The sequence below is a fragment of the Pseudorasbora parva genome, chromosome 12, assembly GCF_024679245.1.
Source record: "Pseudorasbora parva isolate DD20220531a chromosome 12, ASM2467924v1, whole genome shotgun sequence".
In the NCBI taxonomy this organism is placed as follows: Eukaryota; Metazoa; Chordata; class Actinopteri; order Cypriniformes; family Gobionidae; genus Pseudorasbora; species Pseudorasbora parva.
In genome coordinates, this window is record NC_090183.1 from 31,909,710 (window position 1) to 31,936,316 (window position 26,607).

The 26,607-nt window shown below is 36.5% G+C and overlaps 3 protein-coding genes across 6 annotated transcripts in view; all 3 read right to left on the reverse strand.

Moving 5' to 3' along the window:
• Positions 1 to 3,410: 3,410 nt before the first annotated feature.
• On the reverse strand, positions 3,411 to 10,245 carry serbp1a (SERPINE1 mRNA binding protein 1a). Of its 2 annotated transcripts, none has more exons than XM_067459895.1 (8): positions 9,886 to 10,245; positions 8,284 to 8,479; positions 7,701 to 7,841; positions 7,542 to 7,610; positions 7,328 to 7,402; positions 6,916 to 7,087; positions 4,691 to 4,876; positions 3,411 to 4,503 (listed from the first exon to the last, which is right to left on the reverse strand). In XM_067459895.1, exons 1-8 carry the CDS (start codon positions 10,136 to 10,138, stop codon positions 4,444 to 4,446), a joined length of 1,152 nt encoding a protein of 383 aa, XP_067315996.1. In that variant the 5' UTR covers positions 10,139 to 10,245; the 3' UTR covers positions 3,411 to 4,443. The 2 variants fall into 2 exon arrangements, with proteins under 2 accessions (XP_067315996.1, XP_067315995.1); XM_067459894.1 differs by having other exon boundaries at positions 7,542 to 7,613.
• A 3,978-nt stretch (positions 10,246 to 14,223) lies between these two features.
• On the reverse strand, positions 14,224 to 22,182 carry hsd17b7 (hydroxysteroid (17-beta) dehydrogenase 7). The gene is made up of 9 exons (XM_067458436.1): positions 22,032 to 22,182; positions 21,440 to 21,643; positions 19,783 to 19,875; positions 18,904 to 19,018; positions 16,548 to 16,742; positions 16,290 to 16,394; positions 16,136 to 16,192; positions 15,014 to 15,112; positions 14,224 to 14,773 (listed from the first exon to the last, which is right to left on the reverse strand). Exons 1-9 carry the CDS (start codon positions 22,064 to 22,066, stop codon positions 14,660 to 14,662), a joined length of 1,017 nt encoding a protein of 338 aa, XP_067314537.1. The 5' UTR covers positions 22,067 to 22,182; the 3' UTR covers positions 14,224 to 14,659.
• A 167-nt stretch (positions 22,183 to 22,349) lies between these two features.
• ddr2a (discoidin domain receptor tyrosine kinase 2a) overlaps positions 22,350 to 26,607 on the reverse strand; it is a 58,070-nt gene continuing 53,812 nt past the window's right edge. For all 3 annotated transcript variants that reach the window (XM_067458438.1, XM_067458439.1, XM_067458437.1), the window contains exons 16-18: positions 25,791 to 26,025; positions 25,502 to 25,651; positions 22,350 to 24,473 (exon numbers count right to left, since the gene is read on the reverse strand). In XM_067458438.1, the coding sequence (XP_067314539.1) occupies positions 24,342 to 24,473; positions 25,502 to 25,651; positions 25,791 to 26,025 (517 nt within the window). In that variant the 3' untranslated portion in view covers positions 22,350 to 24,341. The remainder of the gene's footprint in view (positions 24,474 to 25,501; positions 25,652 to 25,790; positions 26,026 to 26,607) is intronic.

Consider the following 26,607-nt stretch of genomic DNA (forward strand, 5'->3'; position numbering starts at 1 on the left):
ACAATGATCATAACTCCCCGAGTTTTTGGCGGATTTTCACACAGTTTGGTTTGTTACAAACTGCAGAGACTTAGTTATGATACAGGACGCTGTCACACATTAACGAGCTTTAAATAAGACATATGGTAGACTATGACATATTGATAAATGTATAAATGAATGAATTATATATTTTAATAAAGAAACAAGTTTGATTGTTCATTTGAATTTCTCTCTCTCTCACACACACACACACACACACACACACACACACACACACACACACACACACACACACACACACACACACACACACACACACACACACACACACACACACACACACACACACACACACACACACACACACACACACACACACACACACACACACACACACACACACACACACACACACACACACACACACACACACACACACACTTTTACTTAAACCATTTTTTAAAGGCCTAAAGTAAACGTTATAATTCCAGGTCATTCCAGCATCTTACATTACCCTGTCAGGCTTGCAACTGGGACTGGGGAGCTAAAATCCTTTAAAAAGAACCGTTTTGCACAGCTTCTTGCGTGTCTGCTTGCACTCTGTAACTCCAGGGTAGTTAATTTTGCGATGTGGTGCAGCCTTACTTTGTGAAATACAGACACCTGACACAAGCATGAAATGATAATGATGTATAAATTGAACAATAACCTAAATTATTGTTCAATCTTACTTGTGAAATGTAATCCCATGCGATCTGGTATCAATATTGCGTTATTGCAACCGTAAACTGCACAAAATACGGGCATAATTGCTCGCTCTCCGTTGACTCTATGCTAGCGTTGAGTGGAGAGACCCAACCAATATGGCGGCGACGCTGGATCACGCTGCAGCACGTCATGAGGCGTCTACGTATATTATGTCTATGATTAGGACCGCCGCAGTTTCAAGACTGAATTTCTAGGATCTTGTTTTTTTTGGGAGTGTGACAGCGCCATCTAGACAACTGTAGTCTGTACTCAAACAGAGGAAACCTGATTCAACTGTTTACACTTTATTTTCAACATAGCAAGTACGGCCATTTTAAACTTATTATCTTTAAATTTGTTTAAATATTTCAACAGTGTTATCAACGGGAAGGTTTAGGCTAGGGGTTGGTTAGGACAATACAAATAACTAAATCATTGCTATAGGATCCAAGAACTGCAGTCCTGAAAATGCAGCCTCCAGGTTTGCAGGCAGAAGCTGTGAACATTTGCAAAGTTAAAACCAACTCCTAAAGAAAATTAACCAAGAAAAGGAAACACCAAGCATCTGATTTTTAGACCTCAGTCATTGACCTTATTGTTCATTTTTATTCATACATTAATATGTGAACAAACAATACATTATCTACATAAATAAATCTACATTATTTATTTCAACATTTACTAAGAATTTAAAAAAAATCTTTCATCAGTACATCATGTACTAATGTAAGTAAACATCAAACAATTGCATGTTTAACTACCAATAAAACAAATAAATGCTGTAAAATAGAAATTGCCGTTAGTCCATGTTAGCTAATTAACAGACACACTTTATATTAGGTGGCCTTAACTAGGCCTATATACTTACATTTAAATTAGATACATGCATACATGTTTTAACACTGTATTTACGTTTTGAAAAATACAGTAATACGTTACATACACTCACCTAAAGGATTATTAGGAACACCTGTTCAATTTCTCATTAATGCAATTAGCTAATCAACCAATCACATGGAAGTTGCTTCAATGCATTTAGGGATGTGGTCCTGGTAAAGACAATATCTTGAACTCCAAATTTAATGTCAGAATGGGAAAGAAAGGTGATTTGAGAAATTTTGAGCATGGCATGGTTGTTGGTGCCAGACGGGCCGGTCTGAGTATTTCCCAATCTGCTCAGTTACTGGGATTTTCACGCACAACAATTTCAAGGGTTTACAAAGAATGGTGTGAAAAGGGAAATACATCTATTATGCAGCAGTCCTGTGGGCGAAAATGCCTTGTTGATGCTAGAGGTCAGAGGAGAATGGGCCAACTGATTCAAGCTGATAGAAGAACAACTTCAACTGAAATAACCACTCGTCACAACCGAGGTATGTAGCAAAGCATTTGTGAAGCCACAACACACACAACCTTAAGGCGGATGGGCTACAACAGCAAAAGACCCCACCGGGTACCACTCATCTCCACTACAAATAGGAAAAAGAGGCTACAATTTGCACAAGCTCACCAAAATTGGACAGTTGAAGACTGGAAAAATGTTGCCTGGTCTGATGAGTCTCAATTTCTGTTGAGACATTCAGATGATAGAGTCAGAATTTAGCATAAACAGAATGAGAACATGGATCCAGCATGCCTTGTTACCACTGTACAGGCTGGTGGTGGTGGTGTAATGGTGTGGGGGATGTTTTCTTGCCACACTTTAGTCCCCTTAGTGCCAATTGGGCATTGTTTAAATGCCACAGCGTACCTGAGCATTGTTTCTGACCATGTCCATCCCTTTATGACCACCATGTACCCATCCTCTGATGGCTACTTCCAGCAGGATAATGCACCATGTCACAAATTAAGAATTTGAATTCTTTTAATTTGGTTTCTTGAACATGACAATGAGTTCACTGTACTAAAATGACCCCACAGTCACCAGATTTCAACCCAATAGAGCATTGCTGGGATGTGGTGGAACGGGAGCTTCGTGCCCTGGGTGTCCATTCCACAAATCTCCATCAACTGCATGATGCTATCCTATCAATATGGGCCAACATTTCTAAACAATGTTTTCAGCACCTTGTTGAATCAATGTCATGTAGAATTAAGGCAGTTCTGAAGGCGAAAGGGGGTCAAACACATTATTAGTATGGTGTTCCTAATAAGCCTTTTAGTGTAAAGAATAAGGTCTTGTCTTTACACTAGGTTGTGACATTAGGTTGACACTTCCCTTACACCTAACCCTACCCTTAAACTTACCCATACCACACACCGGTCCCTAACTTTACACGCATCTCATCTCAAAATCAGCCGAAGTGTACAGCAATACAATATGAACACAAGTACATTGTACTTTTTTTTATAAGTACACAGTAGTTGTATTAGCATTATTAGGCCACCTAATATAAATTGGGACTGCAATAATGAATGTTAATAGAACATTTTATAAGGTTTTACTATATTTCAATGCAAAATTCAATCTGAAACCACTTCAACAAACACGATAGCATTGAAGATGCTTATTCATATTAAAATACAGCTAATAACAGGACCAGCAGTTTTTTCCTTTTCTTTTTTAGAACTACATTTGTAAACTTAAATAGGGAGACCGTTCTGCATAAACGAACAAACATATCAGACAACACATCAGAATCAATTTCATCTTTAAAGGTAAAGGCCACACAACAACAATGTATGAATCGACCATCTTTTAATTATTGACAGAGGTCTAATAGCAGGGTTGGAATTCACACATAGCACTCAGCTGTTCCAGACTGAACAGGATGGTGTTTCTTTCAGACCAATTATGCAGTAGAGCTGTTGTAAAGCAATGGGGCAGAGAAAAAGTCATTTCTAAAAGGATTTATCCATAACCTGGCTCACATTTTTCAGTAAACAGGAGTGGGGTGCATAAACTTGCTTGTTGTATTTACACTAGAACTTTGCGTAATGAGTATGAGACTATCCTGAGTTACCAGTCAATGGTATCAAAAGACACCATTTCAAACTTTACAGTGGTCATTCAATAAAGACACTTTTTGTGGAGAGTGCAATTGAATCATCTGAATTACATCTTAACATTAAAGTATCAATCATAAATTGTACATTTAATCGAAATGATTGCAGATGCTGTTTAAGGCCCGCTTTCAGGGAATTGAGGTGTTAATTAACATAATGACCAGAACCACAATGCACTTTAACTTCCCACAGAAATGCAGGAACCTTTAAAAAATTAAGACTAACTTGTAGATCTTATCTCTGAAAAGGGCCGACCTGTTTTCGAGGCATTTGTGTGTAAAAAGCAAGCAAGCTACGGGACACCTTACGATAAATTGGTGGGCTCTTCACACCTATTTTTGGAAATGCATATTTTCAAGCAGCAGTACAAAAAGTATCCATGAACAACGCATAATTGCTGAAAAAAACTAACAAAAAATAAAAGAAATACTGTATGAAAACATCCCTGCTACCTTATTTCTAAATACAAAACCTCAACCAATAATTTGCTTCAGAATAGCAAGAAGTCCGTCCTTTGTTTTTTTGTGTTTTTTTGTGTTTTTTATTTTCAATTTTTTTTTTCTAAAAGGGTAAAATTCAGTCCTCAGGGGTGAATGGCATGGATGACAGTCTTCCATCATTTCATCTGCTGAAGGATCCATTTGCATGCAAGCCTCGTAGACAAGGAGCTGTGTTCCTCCTGGGCGAGCCGGGCGGCATCTGGGCAGCTTAAGCCAGGGCTGGGAAAGCCTCTGGGTCGTCCACATTAGGGACAGACACTCCACCAGCCTAAAATAAGCAGAAACAGGAAAAACAGGCCATTTGAGTACAAATTCAGGTTATGGGTAATCTCTGAGGTCATTTAAAAATACATAGATTTTACATGGTAATGTTTTGCAACTCTAATGAACATCTGTTTTATCAGATAAAAAAAATCTGTTTTGTCAGATTGGTCCTTTATTTTTATTCGCTGTACCTTGTCGGGCCTGCGTTCACGAGGTGGTCTGGTAGCAGGGGCTCCACGGCCTCCTCTGCCACCTCGTGGTCCTCCACGACCACGCCCTGGGCGGCCTAGATCTCCAAAGTTAATCTCCAGCTGGGATGTAATGTCATTAGCTGGCCTGCGGAAGTGGTGATCCCCAGCGGCATCATCAGCAGAGGCCTGCAGGATAGAAAGTAAACATGTACACTAAATAAAACAGCCCTTTTCCATGAATCTAAGATTATAGGCCAACATACAACAAACTATTCATAGTCATTTGTCAAATGGGATATAAAAAAGAAAAAGAAACAAAGACATTGAATGTGATAAAATGGTGTCTCAATAAAACAGCCTGAACACACACACCAGTAATCTATAAGTGGACTGCACGCAGCCACGTGAAGTTATTTTTTTGTGGATTATTGTGCCTAAAAGTCAATTACACACAGCGTGTCTTGGTGGGTATTTGGGCAAACAGTCAGTTTTAGAACATAAATAGTTGAGAAAGAAAACGCATGTTGTGTAACAGTTCTTCTCAAGCCTGTCCTGGGGACATCCCACCAATGCACATTTTGAATGTTTCCATCAAACACACTTAATTCAAGTCTTGTATTTCTATTAATAGGCTAATGAGTTGAAGCAGGTGTGTTAGATGAAGGACACATACAAAATATACAGTGTGTGTTGGGGGTGGTGGTAATTTTAGTTTGAGAAGAATTAATCTGCATTTCATTTTTACATTGAAGACTATCCAGTACAATTTTCATTTAATTTCTGTAGTATTCCTTACCCAAATAATACTTTTAGAACCGACCTGAAAACCTTAAAGGGACCCATTACTCCCCTTTTCACAAGATATAATACAAGTCTCTAGTACCCCCAAAAGGGTGTCTGTAAAGTTTCAGCTGAAAATTTCCCACAGATTATTTATTATAGCTTGTCAAATTTGCCCTATTTGGGTGTGAGCAAAGACACACCGTCCTTGTGTCCGTTTAAATGAGGTGTCCTCAGTGACTCAAATGCCGAGAGCCTATGGAGACAAACATGGGCGGGGCTTCGCCCCTACTCTTACTATAGGGTTACGCTTGCGTAAGAGTAGGGGGAAATCTGGAACCGCTCATTTGGAGAGACTGTTGATTTATGGTGATAGTAAAAATCCAACCCACTTTCTTTTTTTTATAGTTAAAGGCTTGTTGCTTACACACCTGTTCAAACACCTTATACAAGTTCATTTTACATAAGAGGTTATGGCTAGGGGTGTGCAATATATATCGTCTGCAATAACATCGTAATTGTTGTTTTAACAATGTGCGATCTGACATTATCGAGTATATCCCTCACACACACACTCAATGTGTGTGTGCGTACACTACGTGATGTCTTGAAGATTAGACTAGAGCGGGTGCACGCTTTCACTGCATGTATTAATAAATATCACCGGCAGAATCCAGATATCAGCATGATAATAAATGTGATATTGATTTTATATAAGTGACTTACATTTTTGAGACCATATTGCCCATCTTTACTCTATTTCGCCAACGAGAATAGTACAAAACAAAGTCACAGCACTGTAATCAGGTCTCTGAGCAACACGACATGTTTTCTTTACTGAATGAATCAGCTTTTTGAACAAATCATTTGAATCAGTGATTCAGTGAATACGGTTAATAGTCAAAAGATTTGTTCCTGAATGAATCGGTTGAATATAAATGACTCGCTCATTAACAGTGACTTACTGCCGCCTAGTGGCGGTTTTAGTTTCACATTTACCCTAAACCCTCACGATCTTCCTGAGTCCGCACTTTCACAACAATGCTGCTTTGACTGCCGGGAAGAAGTCCGCTGTGTAACCCGCACCGGTGCGGGCTCGGCAGAAGTGCGCATCGAGGGCGCATTACGGCCGCAAAGGGGGCGCTCACGAGCACCCTTCTGAGAACTAAAATGACAAATGTGACAACCTGCAGTCTCATGGACTTGACGGACATGCACACGCAGCGACCATTGTAAGTCCACAAGACCGAAAGTGAACATGAAGTGTGCCTTTTGGGACAGGGCCCTAATCTACAGCCATGTTTATTTTATTTGTCGTTTTAGTCTATTGTATTTGTGCTATCGTTTGCAATTTGTTTAAACTTAAATTCAGCACGAAACAAACAAGAACAGACACTATTTATTCTATTCTAAACATTTAGATCAAACGGTGTTGTTTTACTTACATCCTCAGCCTTGGACTTGTGCAGAACGTATCCTTTCTTCCAATCGGTTCCCTCATTGGCTTTACGAATGTTGAATTCCACTTTGGCTCTCTCTTTATCCTGTTGGGCTTTCCATTCATCCAGAGTCATTTCCTTAGGGCCTTCTTCTTTAACCTCCTCAGCCTCATTCTCCCTGTAAAAACATCACAACCAAATTTGAGCTAAATATTTTGTATTCAATTAGTCTATTAACCAAATGAGAAGTACATTGCCCTTTTAGTAACGGTTAACATGTTATGGTTTAAAAGTATACCACTTTTTGTTTAATTATAGGCAGCAACATAGTTGCAAATGGTGCCAGCAGCAAATATAAGGTAACGACTCAGCGATGCACTCTAATTCAGAGCTGAAGTGTTCTGAGTGTTCTACACACTTGTTCTCTGAGTCAGCAGGTGGATGCTCCTCTCCTTCAGGGGTGTCCTCGGTAACATTTGATTGGTCAAGCTCACTGTAAAGGGAAACAGAAATGTATCCAATTTCACAAGTCTAATATAATGAGCCAAAACACCCTCACTGACCAGTCTGTGAATCAAATTCATCTGCGTTTTCAAGATCTTGGCAGATAAAGCGTCTGTTGCTCCACTGACCTCAACTCATCCTTAACAGTGCCCCAGTTATGAGATCCACTCCCTCCACGTTTTTCCTCTGCTCTCAGGCTGCTGAAACAAAAATTAACACTTAGCTTTGATATGTCACACACGGGCTGCATTACCATCGGAGCCAGTGTGTGGATGCAAATGACTTACGATCGGTCGCTGCCGCTGTGTCTGTCAAACTCCCGTTTGCCGCGCGAGTCAAAGCCGTCAGTCCTGCCAACACCTCTGCCCCGGCCCCCACGCCCTCCTCTGGCACCTCCACGACCCCGGAACGGCCTGTCACTGACAGACCTGAGGATTAGAGATAATGTAGCGGTTAGATGTCATCTGCTAAATTGATTACATTTTTTGGATTCTAGTACACAATTAATGAATCAGTAGGGCGGAGACTTTGTTCTATGCATTGATTGTTAATTAGATGTTGAGATGTAGGCATTGCACACAAAAGCTTGCAGGGGTAGAGTTTAAACAGACTAAAGGATTGGAGAAGTCCTGTATACATCATCAGAACGTCCTGTGTACTTCACAGAAATACAGGGGTTACATTTTGTTTAAAGATTAGTTAAAAATAATATATATTAAAAATAGATTTGTTGACAACAAGATCTATAATATGCATTTAAAAATGCATTAAATCATGCTGACTTTATCAGAGATAAAAAAAGAAAAAAATACAAATGTGCATTAAGGATCAACTATGTATTACCCCATCAAAAAAGGTCAATTGACTCACTTGTCCACCGAGAACTCTCCACCCTCAGCAGGTTTTTCATCTGCGGGTTTGTCAAAACGTCGTTCACGTGGTGGCCTCCTCTCAGGCCTTCTGTCAGCTGGTGGACGACCCTCCCCCTGACCTCCCTGCTGCTGCTGCTGGGGTCCTGATCCTGGCTGACCCGGCTGCTCCGGTCGCCGGCCCATTTTTCTCATGCCTTCAAAATAGAAAAACATTCAACCAAACACCACCAACAAATTTCACAAAAAACAATGGTGAAACTGGAATAAAGAGGGGAAAAGGTGATCCTTTTAATGTGAATCATTAAGTTACACTTCCTTTTAAGGTGTCTGTTACAATGTAATTATATATTTAAGTACTGAGTAATATTAACTGGTTAGGGTAGGATTAGGGTTTGGTTGAGGGTTAGTTGCATGCAATTATGCATAATATACTGTTATTACTATGCTAAGTACATGTAGCAAGGACACTGTAAAATAAAAAGCTACCTCATTTTAAAACGTGCCTTAATGTGTACACTAAAAATAACACTTAAAGGAATATATCCCCTCAAAGGTCATAATTTAATTTACCTACCCCTTCCTTGTTTGAGACTAGTTTTACTCATCTTTAGAGTAACTCAAAAAGTACTAATTTTGCTTTTCAAGAAAAATAAAAAGATTGCTATGTAAATAATAACTGCAACGTTTGGCTGAACTCTTCAAATAATTATGGCCAATAGCAAAATAGACTGAAAAAACGTAAATTAAATATTTCTTAAATTCAATTTAAATTAAAATGTTAATTTTTAGGAAGTCTGTTTTTCAATACTTCGTGTTTAAACAGTTTTTCTTCCAAATCAGTCAGTCATCAAAATAATGGTTTGCGCCTCTTGTGATTGACTGATCCCACCCTCCACCTACCGAAATAGACGCTCAGCTCAACAGCTGATCACGCGCCCGCCGTCCCGCCCGCGCACGCACCTGTTCACGAGCCCGCTGCCTCCTCATCCAGATCAAACAAGGCCACTGACACCCGAAAAAAAACCTTTGACAACCCTACCTTTAAAACCGCTCAACCTGCCGCAAGTTTAAAGCACGTAACGAAGGTTTAAAGAACGACTTTAGGCAAATAACAATGGGAGGGTTTTCAATGGGAGTGTCATTTCGGAGAGGACGGACTCTGTTGCCTCAAACACGAGGTTTGAGCTGCAACGCTCGAGCGCTGATAAAATGCCATGTGATAACGGACTGTGCATTCGGAAACTTTAAATAGGCAATTATTTAGTACTGAATGTGAGAGGTGTAACGTTATGTGGAGTCAAATGCACAAATATAGCAGACATTAAATAAACAGACTGATGGTTATCTTTAGGCCTGAACCTCATGAAGGATCTTGAAGGATAGAAAATAATTAAGTAGCAACAGGTTCTACTAACGTTACATGCGTTACTTAGAAAGTGCTAAAAAGGATTTTCGCTGAAAGAGCTGGAAGTTTTTGAGGTGTCGGTCAGTTCATAAACAATGGAGTTGTGCGCGACCTCATGGGCTTAGTAGCGCCTTTTGCAGACTGCTCACTTAGGAAATGTAACCAAATAACGACTTTAATACAAGCGATATTTACCTTCTTTCTTGAGAGGAACAGGAGCTTGTGTCTCTTCCTTCTTATCGGGAATCGGGACTTTTCTGGCTTTCTGTGTCTCCTTTTTGAGCTGCTTTGCAGCCTGCGCGGCGGTCTTGGCGGCACCAGGAGTGGTCGCGTCCTTCTTCTTTTCTGCCTGCTTTAAGACCTCAAACGGATCGTCTTCATCATCAAATAGCTGGTCGAACCGATTGGTTACGACACAGCCGAAACCTTCTTGCAAATGTCCGGGCATGATGGCCCCCTTTCAGCAGGATTCTCCTCCGATTCTACGGGGCTTGTGCGAGCGCTTCGCTGCTAGATGCCACAAGATGGCTGGAAAAGACTCATGCTTCTCTTCCGGCGCGAAAGACATCCGGGACTCTTACCGCACAGCACTATGGGACATGTAGTCTCATAACTTACCAAGAACAAAAACAACATGGGAGCCAACAAGATAATTGCTACATTAAATAAGTGATTTTTGTATTGTCATTATACCAAAACCAAGAGAAACAATCTGGTAATTATTCGTATTGTATTATGTTAACAATGCATTTTTCTAACCATTAGGCTAAGGATAGCCTATACAACTTTATGGTTTCACAAACAAAGCATAACCTCCTGGGTGCCACTGTCCACACACTGTTCACGTTATATTTTAGTGAATTTCTCTGACACTATACATGTCACACTTTTAAGTCTAGATGTCCCGTAAAGAGCACATTCAGGGCTTTTCAAAGTTACCATTTGTTTTGAGGTTTCATCAGGGCAACAACTTCTCAATGATCAAATTTAGCATATGATAATATTTTGTAATTATCATTTAAATCTGACAAATTTTCCAATTGTTTGTCATTAATCAACATCTTGAAAAAATGTTATGGGGTTTAATCAAGACTTTCTGTCACAAAACAATCGTTGATTTCATCTTCCATAGAGGAATGTTTATCAGGCTTTAAAATAAATTAAATCAAAATATTAAAAATCTAAAATATTAAATATATAAAAATGTTGCAACTATTATTACTCATTATTTTACTTTCATTACATGTTGCTCCAAGAACACATTAATATGCAAATAGTTATAGTGTACATTGCATTGGATAGGAAAACCCATGTATGCTGTACCCAGATATTGCATTAAGTAAAATGGTATATCAATTCATTCCGTTATATCTTTCATAGTTGAGAATCATCTTTAAACAAAGTTTGGTAAAATGTATTTCATGTATTTCTTTTATACAGTTGTTTTATACAACTAAATCCATGGTGTCCACTTATGAGGACATAGCATAACAATAAAATATATTTTTTTCCCCCAGAAAAATTTATTAAAATGAAAATTCAAAAAAACTTTTTCCCTGAGCCCCAGGCTAAGCTGCTTGGAGGATCAGTTGCGCACAGTCCTACATCACCGGACTAATTTGCCTAATCTTCACGGTACTTTAGTCCACGGTGGAAATGCAGACAGTAGCAGGTCTGGGAGGAAAAAGGTTCCTGTAAAAAAGTTCCTGGTACAAATTGTTCCGGGTAATTTTGCTGGAAATGGGGCTTAACATGCATGTTTGAGCTGATTTAACTGAAAGCAACTTGCACTGCACTTAAAATATTTTGCAATCGTTTTGTGCTAACCAGTAATGTTTTATTTCTAATGCGTGTTTATAAAAGCTACTTTAGATGTCCTTTAATAAAACCAGGGCCAAATCCTGGCTTAATCTAAGTGCTGTCTGTGAAACCAGACCAAGTGTATAAATCTGATGAGAAACATTTTCCAATTCCATTGTTTCACAAATACATTTTACACAATAACCTATATATTGTTCCAAAACAGCTTTGTACATTTGTCTTTTTTATTTCTTACTGTCAAAACTATGCCTGACAATAAATTGTATCGGAAAACATTTTTACACTGTTATTCAGTTTTACACAGAACCCCTTCCCCCATGTGACTGAGGTAGGTCATGACCCATGACTGGAGAACAAGTCTTCTAAACAGTTCGAAATAGTTTTGGACTACTGGAGTAAACCCATCAAAGTAACCATTCAGCAGTCTTTGTGACAAAGTGACATGTCACAAGGTAATTATTATCTCTGGCAGTTTATTTATAGACTTAGAATAATGGGTGAATAATTTAGGATAGTTGGAGAGGTCATTGATTTGTTTAGGTGTATTTATATTAGAAGGTCCTGTGATTTTATTGTTTATTTCAAATTACAGGCTATACATTTTATTGTCCCAGACTTTTAATCTTAAAGAATAAAAAATTATTCAGTCACTTATGTCCTTCCAAAACTGACAAGCTTTTTACACAAGTCATATAGGTTGAGTAAATGAGGACCCGGTGAACTAAACTATGAAAGTACATTAGAAAAATTGTGAAAATATATGTTTTTTCAATTGAGGCATCATTTCCACAAGACCCTTTTCACATTTCCAGGTTTCTCAGAAGCAGAAGTCGCCATTGTTGGATAAATAAGAGACTACATTAAATATAATTTGTGTGTGTGTGTTCCCATTTTCTTAATAGCAAAAGAAAAACTCTTAAAAAAAGAAAAAAATAGAGAAAGATGTCAACAGTGTCAACTAGTTTCCTGTAATTTGACTGAAAGGTAATAATTAAATGTATAATGCTATAAATGTAGGCCTACACAGTAAAAAATAAATATCATCATAGTCTGTGAAAAAGCATCAGCGCCTGATGTGTAAGGGAAAAAAAATCAAGGTGAAAGTATTTATGAGTAGAATGCTTTCTAGTGCAGCATTTCAACCGAACTGTGTGCATTTACTTACTTTAGCTATCAAACTATAGCAAGACAAATAAAGAATCAGTGATTCAAATAAATACAAAAAAATGACCAAAAATGTCTAATACAATCACCATATTTATTTCTACAATAGGCCTACATTAATTGAGCCTAAAATAGCAATCTCTTCTGGGCTGGCAGTGATGTCTTATAGGCATTGTATAAATGAAATACTACTGAAAAGTGTGTTTTTCATCTTTTTAATTGGTTCCACAGGACCAAACGAGTCCCATTTCGTTAAAATGAATAATGGAAATATGCCATCTGGTCCCATTAAAACATGTAATTTTAAAGAATATATTGATAAAGAAATCTTTGTTGCAAAGTGCTAAACACTGCATGTATTGTCACAATAAGGCAGATGCAGAGTGATGCCTATAAGAGCGCAGGTACACTGATTCATGGACATTCGGCTAAATCACATCACCTCTAAGTTTGTTACCATTCTTCCGCGCACAACAAGGATGACGGATGTGGTGACGGAGGCGATTATCGAGTCTTATGCGCTCATGTTTTTGGTGATGTCAGCGTTTTTTCTGTACTTTTGTGGCATGGTCTGGGCATTCTGCAACCCTAAACTCAGTGGTTTCGCTGAAGAAACAGAGTGCGACACGAGCAGTTTTTCACAAGTCCCTCTGCAACAAATATTCGCAGCTCCCGAGGATGTGGAAACAATACATTCAACACACGTCATCTGACCAGCTCTGAATGTCTGGATCATTCGAGTTACATCGCTTCGTGCTTTATTGTGGATACGTATTCTTAAGTTTAAAGAAAACCACAACCTTTGCTCCAGTCTCATAAGTTTTTTCTTTTTCCATTTACCTGAACATGCACGCGTACTATGCCAGAGAACTTCAGCTTCAACATAGAGGTAAGATTGACGAGCCAGTTTCGTATTAACAGTTTGTGATAATAATAATATCTAAACCTAATATTTGCAAAAACACATCAATTTGGTTATAGCATGATTGTTTCTTTATTAACACAGGGAAGTGCTTCTCTGATCTTCGTCTCCATGGCAACCCATCAATACCTGCACCCTTTCACCTAGAGAATTACAATCATTACTTTCTGATGTAGGTTTATTTAATGATGTGTAGTTAAATAAATAGTTTCAAGTGCACTTCAACTATTACTTTGTTGTATTTGCGTTGTTGCACTTAAGAGTGTGAACAAACAAAAAAATGTTGTATAAAAAAGGCTTAGTTGGAAATATCAGTGTATAGGCTGAATGACATGAACCCAGGGAATCAAATCTCTAACAGTGTCAGAGTAAAGTTAAACTGACATATGAAGATACACTAAACAGTTAATATTTTGCCAGGCAAATTATTATACATAAAAATGTACACATATAGTTCCACACATACACAATTATTCACTAGAAATAGATGACAGAAACTATAATTTTATACTAAATATATATATATATATATATATATATATATATATATATATATATATATATATATATATATATATATATATATATATATATATATATATATATATATATATATATGTATATTCTCTTATTAAAACATTTTGGAAGAAGGAGTCAGAGATAGCCAACTGTCCACAGTATTTACAATGGTAAAAACCATGAATACACTGCAACAAACCTAATGCAAATAGCACAATAACTATTCATAATTAGTAGCTCAAAAAGTAAAGCATGGTGCTATAGCAACCCCAAAATCATAGGTTTGATTCCCAAGGAAAGCAATAACTGATAAAATGTGTATCTTGAATGTCACTTTTTGGATATAAGCATTTGCCAAATGTATTAATGTAAGTACTTGTTTGTAAGTACAATAAAAAAGTGAAAAATGCTAGACTTCCACAATCATTTCATTCAGAGTTTTGATCTTCATGAAATACAAATATTTAAAAAGTAATTGTCCATAGAGATTTAAATTTTGTGGGGATATAATGCATGAGGGTTTTTTTTCTCCATATTTTACATTCAGATTTTTGCTTTGATATCTAGATCCTCATCTCTCAGTTTCTTCCGCACTGTATCCTCAAGTTCCAATAACTTCACATAGAGGGCTTCTGAAATATTTTCATCAATATCCATCTAAAAATAAAAGAAAAACTACTGACATTACAGTTGGATTATGTAGGACGGTATGAGCAATGAATGTACATAAAAGTCCAACTATTTCTTAGCAGAACCAACCAAATCACATAAAGAATATAAACCAAATAAGACTATAATTTTCTATATAAAACTACATTTTAAAAGAATTACAATTCTGTGACTAAAATAGGCATAAAAATAGATGAGTGAGGAGGAAACCCGACTGTCAGGTCTGACCTTGTGTGGCTGGGTGTAATTGTTTCCAAGCCCAGAGGTCAAACTGTGGTATTTGGCCATTGGGTCCAGTGACTCAGGTTTCTGCATGAACAGCCAAAACTGTGTAATAAAAAACAATAGATGAAATCTGAGACCAGGAGGAATCTGAGGGCAAGTCATTTCTCCAACTGAGAGAATATATATATTTTTTCCATTCCAAGTACTATGGAACATTTATTGTTAATTTATTGTTTATTTATTGAATTCAGTAGTTCTATAAAGTAATGCAATATACACTCACCGGCCACTATATTAAGTACACCTTGCTAGTACCAGGTTGGACTACCTTTTGCCTTCAGAACTGCCTTAATTCTTCATGTATTAGATTTTAAACTGTGCCAAGAAAATAACCCCCACATCCTTACACCACCAGCAGTCTGGGGCCATTGATACAAGGCAGGATGGATTCATGCTTTCATGATGTTTATGCCAAATTCTGACCCTACCATCTGAACGCAGTAGAAATCAAGACCAGGCAACATTTTCCAATTTTCTATTGTTCAGTTTTTGTGAGCCTGTGTGAATTGTAGCCTCAGTTTCCTGCTCTTAGCTGACAGGAGTGTCACCTGGTATGTTCTTCTGCTGCTGTACCCATCAGCTTCAAGATTTGATATGTGGTGTGATATGTGTAATCCTTGGTTGTAACGAGTGGTTATTTGAGTTACTGTTGCCTTTCTATCAGCTCGAACCAGTCTGGCCATTCTCTTCTGGCATCAACAAGGCATTTTCGCCCACAGCAAGACGCTCACTGGATATTTTCTGTAAACCGTAGAGATGGTAAAGCATGAAATCCCAGTAGATCAGCAGTTTCTGAAATACTCAGACCAGCTTGTCTGGCACCAACAACCATACCATGTCAAAGTCAACTTTCTTCCCCATTCTGATGCTCAGCTTGAACTTCAGCAAATAATCTTGACCATGTCTAAATGCATTGAGTTTCTGCCATATGATTGGCAGATTAGATATTTACATTATTGAGCATTTGAACAGGTGTACCAATTAAAGTGGCCAGTGAGTGTATTAATTATTCAGTGTTTAACTTGATGATGCTTGAACCATTTCAAAATATTTCAAAAAACATACCAAAGCTTCTGCTCCATTGTAAGGTGAGAGGGTAAATGTGTTGGTGAATATTCTTATCTGATAAGACAGGTCAAGACATCACATTGTTAAATTTGTGAATGACTTTCCTATTATCGAGTTAATATACAAGAATTAAAGTAAATTGGGGACCTACAAGCCACATTATTGGCATGATGAGGGTCCAGAAGAATGATGGTAGAATGCCATAGGTGAGGTTAGTCATGACCAGACCAGGACAGATCACTGATGAGTACAAACCCTGAGAACAGAGTAGTATTATTAATAATTCACAACTAATACAATAATAAATGATTATGGTATATTTTGATAATGGTACTGTATTTAATGGCATGCAAATGTTTGCAAGTTTTGGAGTGTGGCTATCAAGTTCTGCAGGGAATTAGAAACTTACACGGCTATTGTAGCGGCGGTTTAGGGCAAAGCTAAGTAGATCAGATGCATATTTCGAGGAGCTGTAAGGCTCATGGCCTTTCTGATGCTGCATGTCATCTAGGCTAAAAGCCGATCGCTGAGCATTACTGGAAGATGTCCAGATCACTAGAGAATTGTGGTCCATCTGACACAATAAGGTCTCCAGTTCCCTCACCTATCACAGGAGGAAAAAATACAGCTGGATCAGGGAATGTCATTTCTGCTTCAGTTCTGCATGCTAAACACATAATTATAAAAACACTGATTGTTTCTGTCTTCCATTGAATGGCCATACTGGTAATGCTGCACCACACTATCACTATTAGGCGAGCCAAAAGTTGACAAGCAAAACGAGTGTAGTCACTTAACACAGTCAAGTCACCTTTATTTATATGTCGTTTTTACAATGCCAATTATTTTAAAGCAGCTTCACAGCAACACAAACACACCCTTAGAACAAAATGGCTGACAAATGAAACATGATTATATTAATAAATGTATTTTATGTCATGGTATTTTGTAATGTTTTTGAAAAAAAGAGTCTCCTATAGTTACCACGGCTGCTTTTAATTCATCCAAAAATACAGTAAACAATAATATGAAATATAATTTCAATTGTATTGTTGAATTGTACTGTATACTGTATATTTTAGTTTTTGTTTTGTTTATGCATTTCTTATTTAACCATTTATACTAATATATATATGCCAAAAGTTTGGACACATTACTATTTGTAATGTTTTTGAAAGAAGTTTCTTCTGCTGATCAAGCTCGCATTTATTTAATCAAAAATAAAGATTTTTTTTAAAAAATATTGTGATATATTATTACAATTTAAAATACTTGGTTTTCAATTTATAATATTTTAAATTATCATTTTTTTCTGTAATGCAAAGCTGAATTTTCAGGATCCTAACTCCAGTCTTCAGTGTCACGTGTGACATCCAGTCTATCACATGAACGTTCAGAAATCATTCTAATATTCTGATTTATTATGAGTGTTGGAAATAGTTCTGCTGCCTTATATATTTAATGAATAAGAGCTTCAAAATAACTGCCTTTATTCAAAATAAAAACATTTTCAAATAATATAAATCTCTTTTTCTATCCATTTCTATCAATTTAACACATCCTTGATGAATACAATTATTGATTTATTTCAAAAAAAGAAAGAAAAAAACTACTGACCCCAAATTACTGACCAGTAGTGTATATTGTTGTCACAAAAGATTTCTATTTTTAAAATATTTATAATCAAAGTATTATAAAAAAAAGTATCACAGGTTATGAAAAGATATTAAGCAGCAGAACTGTTTCCCACTTTGAAAATGAAACATCGTATTAGAATGAGTTCTGAAGGATCATGTGACTGAAGACTGGAGATATGATACTAAAAATTCAGCTTTGCATCACAGAAATAAATTATACTTTAAAGTATAATAAATTGAAAACCAATTATTTTAAATTGTAATAATATATCACAATATTACATTTTTTTCCTGTATTTTTGATCAAATAAATGCAGGCTTGATGAGTAGAAGAAACTTCTTTCAAAAACATTACAAATAGTAATGTGTTTAAACTTTTGGCCTGTACTGTATATATATATATATATATATATATATATATATATATATATATATATATATATATATATATATATATATATATATATATATATATATATATATATATATATATATATATATATATATATATATATATATACACACACATACATATTATTTTGATTTTAATAATTAAAAAGAGAATGTGTGTATGTGAGAGAGAAGCAGAGGGCAACTTGACTAGAAACACAAGCCTCATTTGATCCCCCTCACTCTGTGCTGTCCCAGCAGAAAATCGATACGTCTTGTCTAGCCTTCGAGGACACGGAGTGCCATATCTACTGCAACTTTAATGTCTGAGCTACTTGAGCCACAATAACTCCACTGTATAGAGAAATCATGGGGAGTGAACGCTGCTGCTCTGACTTCCAGTGCTGATGACCAGATGCCTTAGTTCAAATGAATGAGCTCTTCAATTTACATCAGCAACAATTCACAAGAAAGCAAAGGGCTGCAATTTGAAGACTCAAAATAACTTCATCTCTAGAGACGTTCGGATGAATTATTGATAAGGCAGCTGCCAGGAAACAGGTTGTTGACAAGAGTGAAATAAATGCTGTGGCATCCATTGATGATCTTTTTGAGGCAGATGATTTGTTTGAAAGAAACACTGTTCTACCACAGCCACATTTTTTGGCTCGTTTGTCTCCGTTTGTTTTTGTGTGTGGTCACTGAAATACCCCCTCTAGTTCTTATCCATCAACTTACCAGAAGGAAATGACCAAAAAGATTAGTGGCAAACACCTCCTGCAAACCAATGGGTGTGACCTTATCTTCCTGGGTCAGAATACCTTCGGCCGTGGCAAACATGTGAACCACATTTCTGATGGGTAGATAAAAGCAATTATAATCAAAGACTTCTGCTATAGTCAACGTAATATACTGTAATAAAACACAGCACACTGTCTATGAAATCACCATATACTATAACCTATACTATAGAATACAGTACTAACTATGTATCAATTAATGTTTTAAAATGTATAATACTGAATCAATGATAGAGGCATTACATTACAAGCAATTGTTTGGCTAATCTAGAATTACATGCATAAAATATTTGCATAGCACATTTGCATAGTATGCACAGTTTGTATACTGTGTTGTATTCTTTTCAAGTGTAGTAAATTATATGATTAGGGGTGTAATGTTGGGGTAAAAACATTTTAAAATGATATAAAAAACTATACACAACTGTTCAAAAGTTGGTAACATTTTTTAAAAAATTATTCAAAGGGCTGTATTTATTTGATAAAAAATACAGCAAAACAGTTATATTGTGAAACATTATTATTACATATTAATAATAACTTTTTTTAAGTAAATATAAAATTGCTGAAGTAACATTTCTTAATATTGTCAGTGACAGTTGTGCTGCTTTGATTATTATTTTTGTGGAAACGGTGATACTTTCCCCCCCAGGATTTTCTCTAATGAATAGAAAGTTCAAAAGAACAGCATTTATTTGAAAAGTCTTTATTGTGACTTTTGATTTACTTTAATTGATTCCATCTTTGCTGAATACAAGTATTCATTTCTTTCTGAGCTCAAACCATTGAACAGTTTATATAGAAAGAAATACTGTACCTAGAAAACAGGCCTTTATAAAAGGCTTTGTGATCTACCCTGGGATTAGGCATGATTCCGGCATTGAGATACAGATAGTCCAATCTGTTGTACCTGTATAAAAAAAAAAAAAAAAAAAAGTTAAATAATGTTTTACTATAAGTTTATCAAACTGGGGTTTTAAATGCACTTTACTGGTCATATCATAGTATAAATTTGTGCAATGGCTCAAAGGGGTTTGAAAAGAACTGTTCATTACATATGAATGCATTTTATTAAGTCTGGCATGGATAGTAGAGTATTGAAAGTTGTATAATAACACACAAAAATGTGATTTGTACATCATTCATGGAACATTTAAAAAAAGAAGAAAGAACATGTTCATAACATAATAAGCTGAGTTCATGCTTACTGACTGTTGCAAATTAGATTTAAAGGAACAGTTCAGCCAAAAATGAAAATTCTGTCATCATTTCCTCACCCTCATGTTGTTCCAAAGCCAACACAAAAGAAGATATTCTGAACAATGTCGATAACCAAACAGTTGATGGACCCCATTGACCTCTATTGACTATTTATTTTCCCTACTATGGAAGTCAGTGGGGTTTATCAACTGTTTAATTCCCCATATTTTTCTAAATATCTTATTTTGTGTTCAGCAGAATTCATATAAGTTTGGAACAACTTGAGAGTGAGTAAATTTCACTCTTGAGAGTTAGAATTTGTGGGTAAACTATCCATTTAAAGGGTTAATTCACCAAAAATGAAAATTCTGCCATTAATTACTTACCCTCATGTCGTTCGACACTCGTAAGACCTTTATCGGAACACAAATTAAGATATTTTTGTTGAAATCTGATGGCTCAGAAAGGCCTCAATTGGCAGCAATGACATTTCCTCTCTCAAGACCCATAAAAGGCACTAAAGACGTCGTCAAAAAGTCCATTTCACTACAGCAATTCTACAAAAATGTTATGAAGCGACGAGAATAGTTTTGGTGCGCAAAAAAAACAACTAAATAACAACTTAGTGATGGGCCGATTTCAAAACACCGTTTCGTAAAGCTTTCGGAGCTTAATAAAACAGTGTATCTATCGAATCAGCGGTTCAGATCACCAAAGTCTTCGATGCTTCAGGAAGCGGTGTTTTGAAATTGGCCCATCGCTATACAAGTCGTTATTTAGTTGTTGTTTTTTTGCGCACAAAAACTATTCTCTTTGCTTCATAAAATTATTGTAGAACCACTGTAGTGAGATGGGCTTTGTAACGATGTCTTTAGGGCCTTTTACGGGTCTTGAAAGAGGAAATGTCATTACTGCCAATGGAGGCCTTTCTAAGCCATCGGATTTTAACAAAAATATCTTAATTTGTGTTCCGAAGATGAACGGAGGTCTTACGGGTGTTGAATGAAATAAGGGCAAGTAATTAATGACAGAATTTTGGGTGAACTAACCCTTTAAGAGGTCAGACTAAAATTGTAGTCTGTTCCTCATACAAAACCAAATAGCAATAAAAGACTTGGAATATAGCGGATGAGCCATACAGATTCCTTTTATGATGCTTTTAAGAGCTTGACAGCCCCGGTCACTATGCTTAAAAGCATACCATATAAGCATAACAGCATGACGTCCATCTCAATTAGAGTGTATTTTGGTAAACCAGGACTGGGATTTCTTACTTTTGCTTGAACTCCTCAGCAGCCCTGACCACTGAGCGCATGTCGCCCACATCTAAGTGCAGCAGAGAAACTTGAGCTTGAGGGTGAGATACTAGAAGAGCCTTTCGGGCCGCTTCAGCTCTCTGCATGTTCCTGCAGGCCAGACAGAGCTGCAGCTGGGCATCCTGGCTTAGTAGACGCTCACACAGGGCAAGGCCAATGCCACTGGACACATGCACGCAAACAGGGTTATATATGCAGTGCACATTGACTGACTTACAGAGTAAACTAGAGATGCATTGTGCAATATGTTTCTCAACTACTTGCTATATGAGCACACATAATTATGCAGAAAAATACATTTTAATCAAATTAATCCTGGAGTATAAAGTATTAATCAAGGTATTGGCTAGTAAGCTAAGCCAATACCTAAAGTACATTATTTATCCTTGAGTATGTCTTTTGACAAAAACATAATTGAAAAATAACCAAAAGTTTACATCACTACAATGACAACAGAATAATGTTTAAAGCAGCGTTTTCTAACTATTATAAGGTACAACAGTGATGTAAAACTACAAAGAAAACAATAAAATACACCGAGTTTCGTTACCTGTTCGCACCGGTTACCAATACTACTTTCTTCATCCTACCTTTACATTCATACAATATATGATGTGTGATACTGTACTATCCCCTCTCCGTTTCTAACGTGGTATTTCGCCGGGGTCTGTGTACGGATGGAGTTTGCACCGTTTGCACAGCCGCCATGGTGTGATTGGCGGTCACAGTTTGATCGGCCAATCAACTGTTTCCTTTCCGTGACGTGACATCAACTCTGACCAATCAAGCCCTAGCCACTGTCAGACCAGGCTATCGTCGGAAAACAAAAGTTAGGTGATACCAGAACATTGTTAGAATTGGTGTAAAATTAAATTTATTTAATAAAAAGAACGTTTTAAAAGCAGACAATGAGTACACAACCGTCAAATTCACATTTAATCACTGTGAAAGTATGACATATCTGTGCTTTTATAATTACAACATGTTTAGAGATTCATCAATTTATATCTTATGTACAATTTTCTAACACAGGCCTACATGTAAATAGGTTATTAGTGGGAGGAAAAAAGACTGCTATTAAAAGAATACAGCACAAAGCTTAGAGATACAAATAGGGCATCAAATTATTAAAGCATTATAGAAAGAATATGCAGGACAACAAATAATCCAGTTTCCCATGTGATAAGATATTACCAATGTATGGAATATATATTTAAATTTTCTCCTCACAAAGACGAGTTTATAAAGTGGAATGTTGAATATTTTCCAGGTTTCTGTAAACAAACTCAAAGTCTCAAAAAAGCCTAAAGTGTTTTATGTTTACAGTATGAAGAAAGAAAGTTGCTGAGAAAAGAATTGAATTGAAAAGAATTGAGTGCAGAATTAAAGCATATCTATAATGCAACTTCATCAGTCATGTCAAGAATGTTCAAATTAATCTATACACGCAGATAGAATTTCAAAACCACAACCGAAACACTTGACCCAAAAAGGTGCACATTTTCAATATTATAGTCATACACAATGACCATACAAAAATGATTTACAAGTATACAAGTTAATTACAAAGCAGATTTCTGAGTGTCCCATTTGCACTTTTCACATGCGAAAACATATCACAACTTACTGTAAACCATCATAGTGCATCGGTTCAATACAAATCCAGTATTTATCCAACAGTTTAGCAATTCAGCACCACCTAGAATATACTCTAACATTAAAGAAAGACAAACAGCTTTAAAATAAGCTTATTTTCACCTTTTCTACAGATGAACAAACTGGTGGTGATAATAAATGTACTTACTGCCCCATTTGGCCAACTTTGATAATAGATTAACACATAGGACAAATATAGCTAAAGAAAAAAAAATGTAATTAGTATTAAGTAATTTTACTATATCAGATTTCATCCAACTTCATGCAAATATTTTAACAGATTTCTGTAAAATGATTATGGCTATTTAGCTCATTTTGCTCTAATTTCTGTTTCTTGATACAAAAGTTGTTTTGAGCAAAGAAAAAAAAATGAAATGGGCTTAAATAATCACCATTATCACCATAACAAGCAAAACACTTATGTAAAGCACTACACTTAAATATAAACATATATAGGTAGTCGTGGATAACTATAAATTGTACATTAACATACATTTTAATCAAATTTTTCTGATTTTAAATCGTAAATTCTATGACAACCAGATAAACTTTTTGTTACTCCACTTGGTTGAAAGTGGCCTTTGCAGTTTACTACAGAGAAAAAAATAAAATGTAAAATAACAAAATACTTTAGCATTTTCAATAAATGAGATGAACATGTACACAAATGTCAAGCGACATCAAGATAAAACCAAAGTTGAATCTGAATGTCAATTAATTAATCTTATTTACATTCAAGCTGTCTTCGGCTTCAAAATACTGAAAACAACATTAAATTGGAAATAATAAAAGGGCCGCTAATAGCCAATACCTTGTTTTAATTCATTGCCTCTTTCTATTCAGAAATAGATATTTTACAGATATTTCAGTTATAATAAAGTTATTTGGAAAAAAATAAACAGTGTGTAAAATCCAATTCTTCTAAAATTAAAGGTGCCTAAATTCATTGCTACATTTTCTTTGGCCTAGTGCTGCCCAGGTATTGTTTGCCAACTTAGTTAAGGGGCGTAAAGTTCAATCGTACAATATCAGTTTGCCTTTGCACACTCACAGTGAACATAGCTACAGAAAAATGATAAACTTTCTGATCGAACTTCCTATATATGGGAATGTATAAGTGCGTATTGCGGTGTATAGTTGGCTGGAGTCCTGTGGGCGAACTGAAATGTCTCTGGGAGTGCCGAGTTTGGCATTTAAGTGGACACTACGGCTTGCACTCCAGTAGTGTGTGATGAATCTCCTGGAAAGATGGACGTTCTTTGGTATTCCTGTGCCAGCAGCTCAACATGAGCTTGTAGACAGGGTCTGGACACATTAGCGGCTGGGGCAGGTATATCTGAGGATTAAAAAAAACCTCAGAACTATTAGACGTGGCATGGATTAACAGGATCAATTTAATCAGATATCACCTCTTCATTATAGCAAATTAAAGTCTTAGTTCACCCAATAATAAATATTCTGTAATCATTTATCCACCCTCGTCCTTCAAACTCATAAGACTTTGGTTACTCTTTAAATTACAAATGAGGATATTTTTAATAAATCCAGTGAGGTTTCTGTCCCTCGACTCCCTCCACTGTAAGGTAGATAACCAAAAGTCAGGCCTTGTAAAGCAAATTAATTTGAATTGAGTGGTTAAATTCCACTCTTGGCTTGTAAAGAGATATGATCGTGTATGTCACAGTTCATATCTCTTGACAAGACTTGGATTAAACTTCTGAATCATATGGATTAATTTTACAATAGCTTTATGACCTTTTTGGATCTTCTAAGATTTGGTTATTTGAGAGGGACAGGAACATCTCAGGTTTTATTAAAAATATCATACTTTTTTTTAAACTTGTTTTGAAGCTTAACCAAAGTCTTATGTGTTTTGAACTAGGCCTGTCACAATCATAATAATTTATTGTCATAAAAATAATTGTAATCAATCTGTGTGCCTTTGGCCTAATCCACACATTACGCAGGTAGTTTTTCCTCCTCTGCTAAAATATTTTTGCCCCCATGAAAATGCAAAAACAAGCTATAAAGCGCTGTCAGGACAGGAGCATGCCAAACCAACAGGTGGCAATATAACCAACCACAAAGCCATGTTGGCCAATCAGATCAGAAGCCCGAAAAAAAGGTTATTGCCGGTTCCGATTTTATATATAAAATCGGAACCGATATATCGGTTCCGATAACCGATAAATCGGAACTCCAATATATATATATTGTAAAATGTAAAAAAAAAAAATATATATATATATATCGATCAGGCTACTAATCAGTAATCGCAGCAGGCCTATTTGGAATGACATGAAGATGAGTAAATGACAGAATTTTTTATTTTTGTAAGAACTGTCCCTTGAAGCATCCTTGTACCTGTCTCCTCTGATCCCGAAAGAACTCCCCTGTGTTTTCGATGACCTGCTCGTCTGAAAGCTGTGAGTAGGGTTGCTCTTTGCAGAAGGTAAGCATCTCCCAAAGGGTCACGCCAAAAGCCCACACATCACTGGATGTGGTGAACTTCCCCTGTAAACGACAAAAATGTGTCACTTCTATAGACATATAATCTGTTTTTACCTATATGAAAAAAGTCACTAGAAATGTATTTGCAGCCAGAAGATACAATATTTATTTCTTTTGTCAAGGTTGTGCGTGTGTGTCTGACCAGAAGAATGCTCTCCCAGGACATCCAGCGGATGGGCAGTACCGCTCTGCCCTGGATACGGTAGTAGTCTCCACTATACAGGTTCCTACTCATTCCGAAGTCTGCAATCTTGATGGTGTAGTTCTTCCCTACTAGACAGTTGCGGGTGGCCAAGTCCCGATGTACAAAGTTGAGTGAAGATAGGTACTTCATTCCTGAAGCTATCTGTGTGGCCATGTGGTGTAGGTTACTGTAGCTGAGACAGTTAAAACAGCAATCCTTTACCGTGTGTTTCAGAACACTGCCAGTTTCTTTAGCAACCAGTGTCATGACAAATCCTGTCCCACTGTGAAATCATGTATGCTTAGGACCCCAGAGCGATTCTATTTGCTGAAATAACTTTTCATGGGTAATCTGTTCAGAGCCTGATTACAAACCTTACAAAATCACATTTAGATTTTTGTTGTTTAAATTGTGTTTAAATAGTCTTTTATGTCTTGCAAACTATGTTTCATATACTAGTAGTATATAACTGAAGCTATAAGTTATGAAATCAAGCATATCTCGTTCTTAATGTTTTTTTTTTTAGTTCACGTACGTTCTAGAATAGCATACAGCTACCTGATTAGCTTAGTTTATACATCACAGTTAGATTTACCCTAAACAGCTTTTGATTGCGCTAACAGCTTTTGATCAGGCATTTAAAACAGTTATCACGTTTGGTCCTATAAGCAGACACGATTTCACAGGGGGACAGGATTTATCATGACAGCGGAGCAACAGCTGCAGTGACACGATAACTTTACTAATCAACGATTGGATCTTTCATTTAGAAGGT

Bases quoted from the DNA above. Each gene is read 5' to 3' on its own strand.
- serbp1a (XM_067459894.1), bottom strand. From the start codon at position 10,138: ATGCCCGGACATTTGCAAGAAGGTTTCGGCTGTGTCGTAACCAATCGG. The intron at 7,842-8,283 runs GTGAGTCAATTG...TCTAATCCTCAG, and splicing joins GGAGAGTTCTCGGTGGACAA to GTCTGTCAGTGACAGGCCGT. The intron at 4,877-6,915 runs GTAAGTAAAACA...TCTATCCTGCAG, and splicing joins ACAAGTCCAAGGCTGAGGAT to GCCTCTGCTGATGATGCCGC.
- hsd17b7 (XM_067458436.1), bottom strand. From the start codon at position 22,066: ATGAAGAAAGTAGTATTGGTAACCGGTGCGAACAG. The intron at 16,743-18,903 runs GTAAGTTGATGG...CTCCTGTGATAG, and splicing joins TTTTTGGTCATTTCCTTCTG to GTGAGGGAACTGGAGACCTT. The intron at 15,113-16,135 runs GTATGTTTTTTG...TTTATTACACAG, and splicing joins ACAATGGAGCAGAAGCTTTG to TTTTGGCTGTTCATGCAGAA.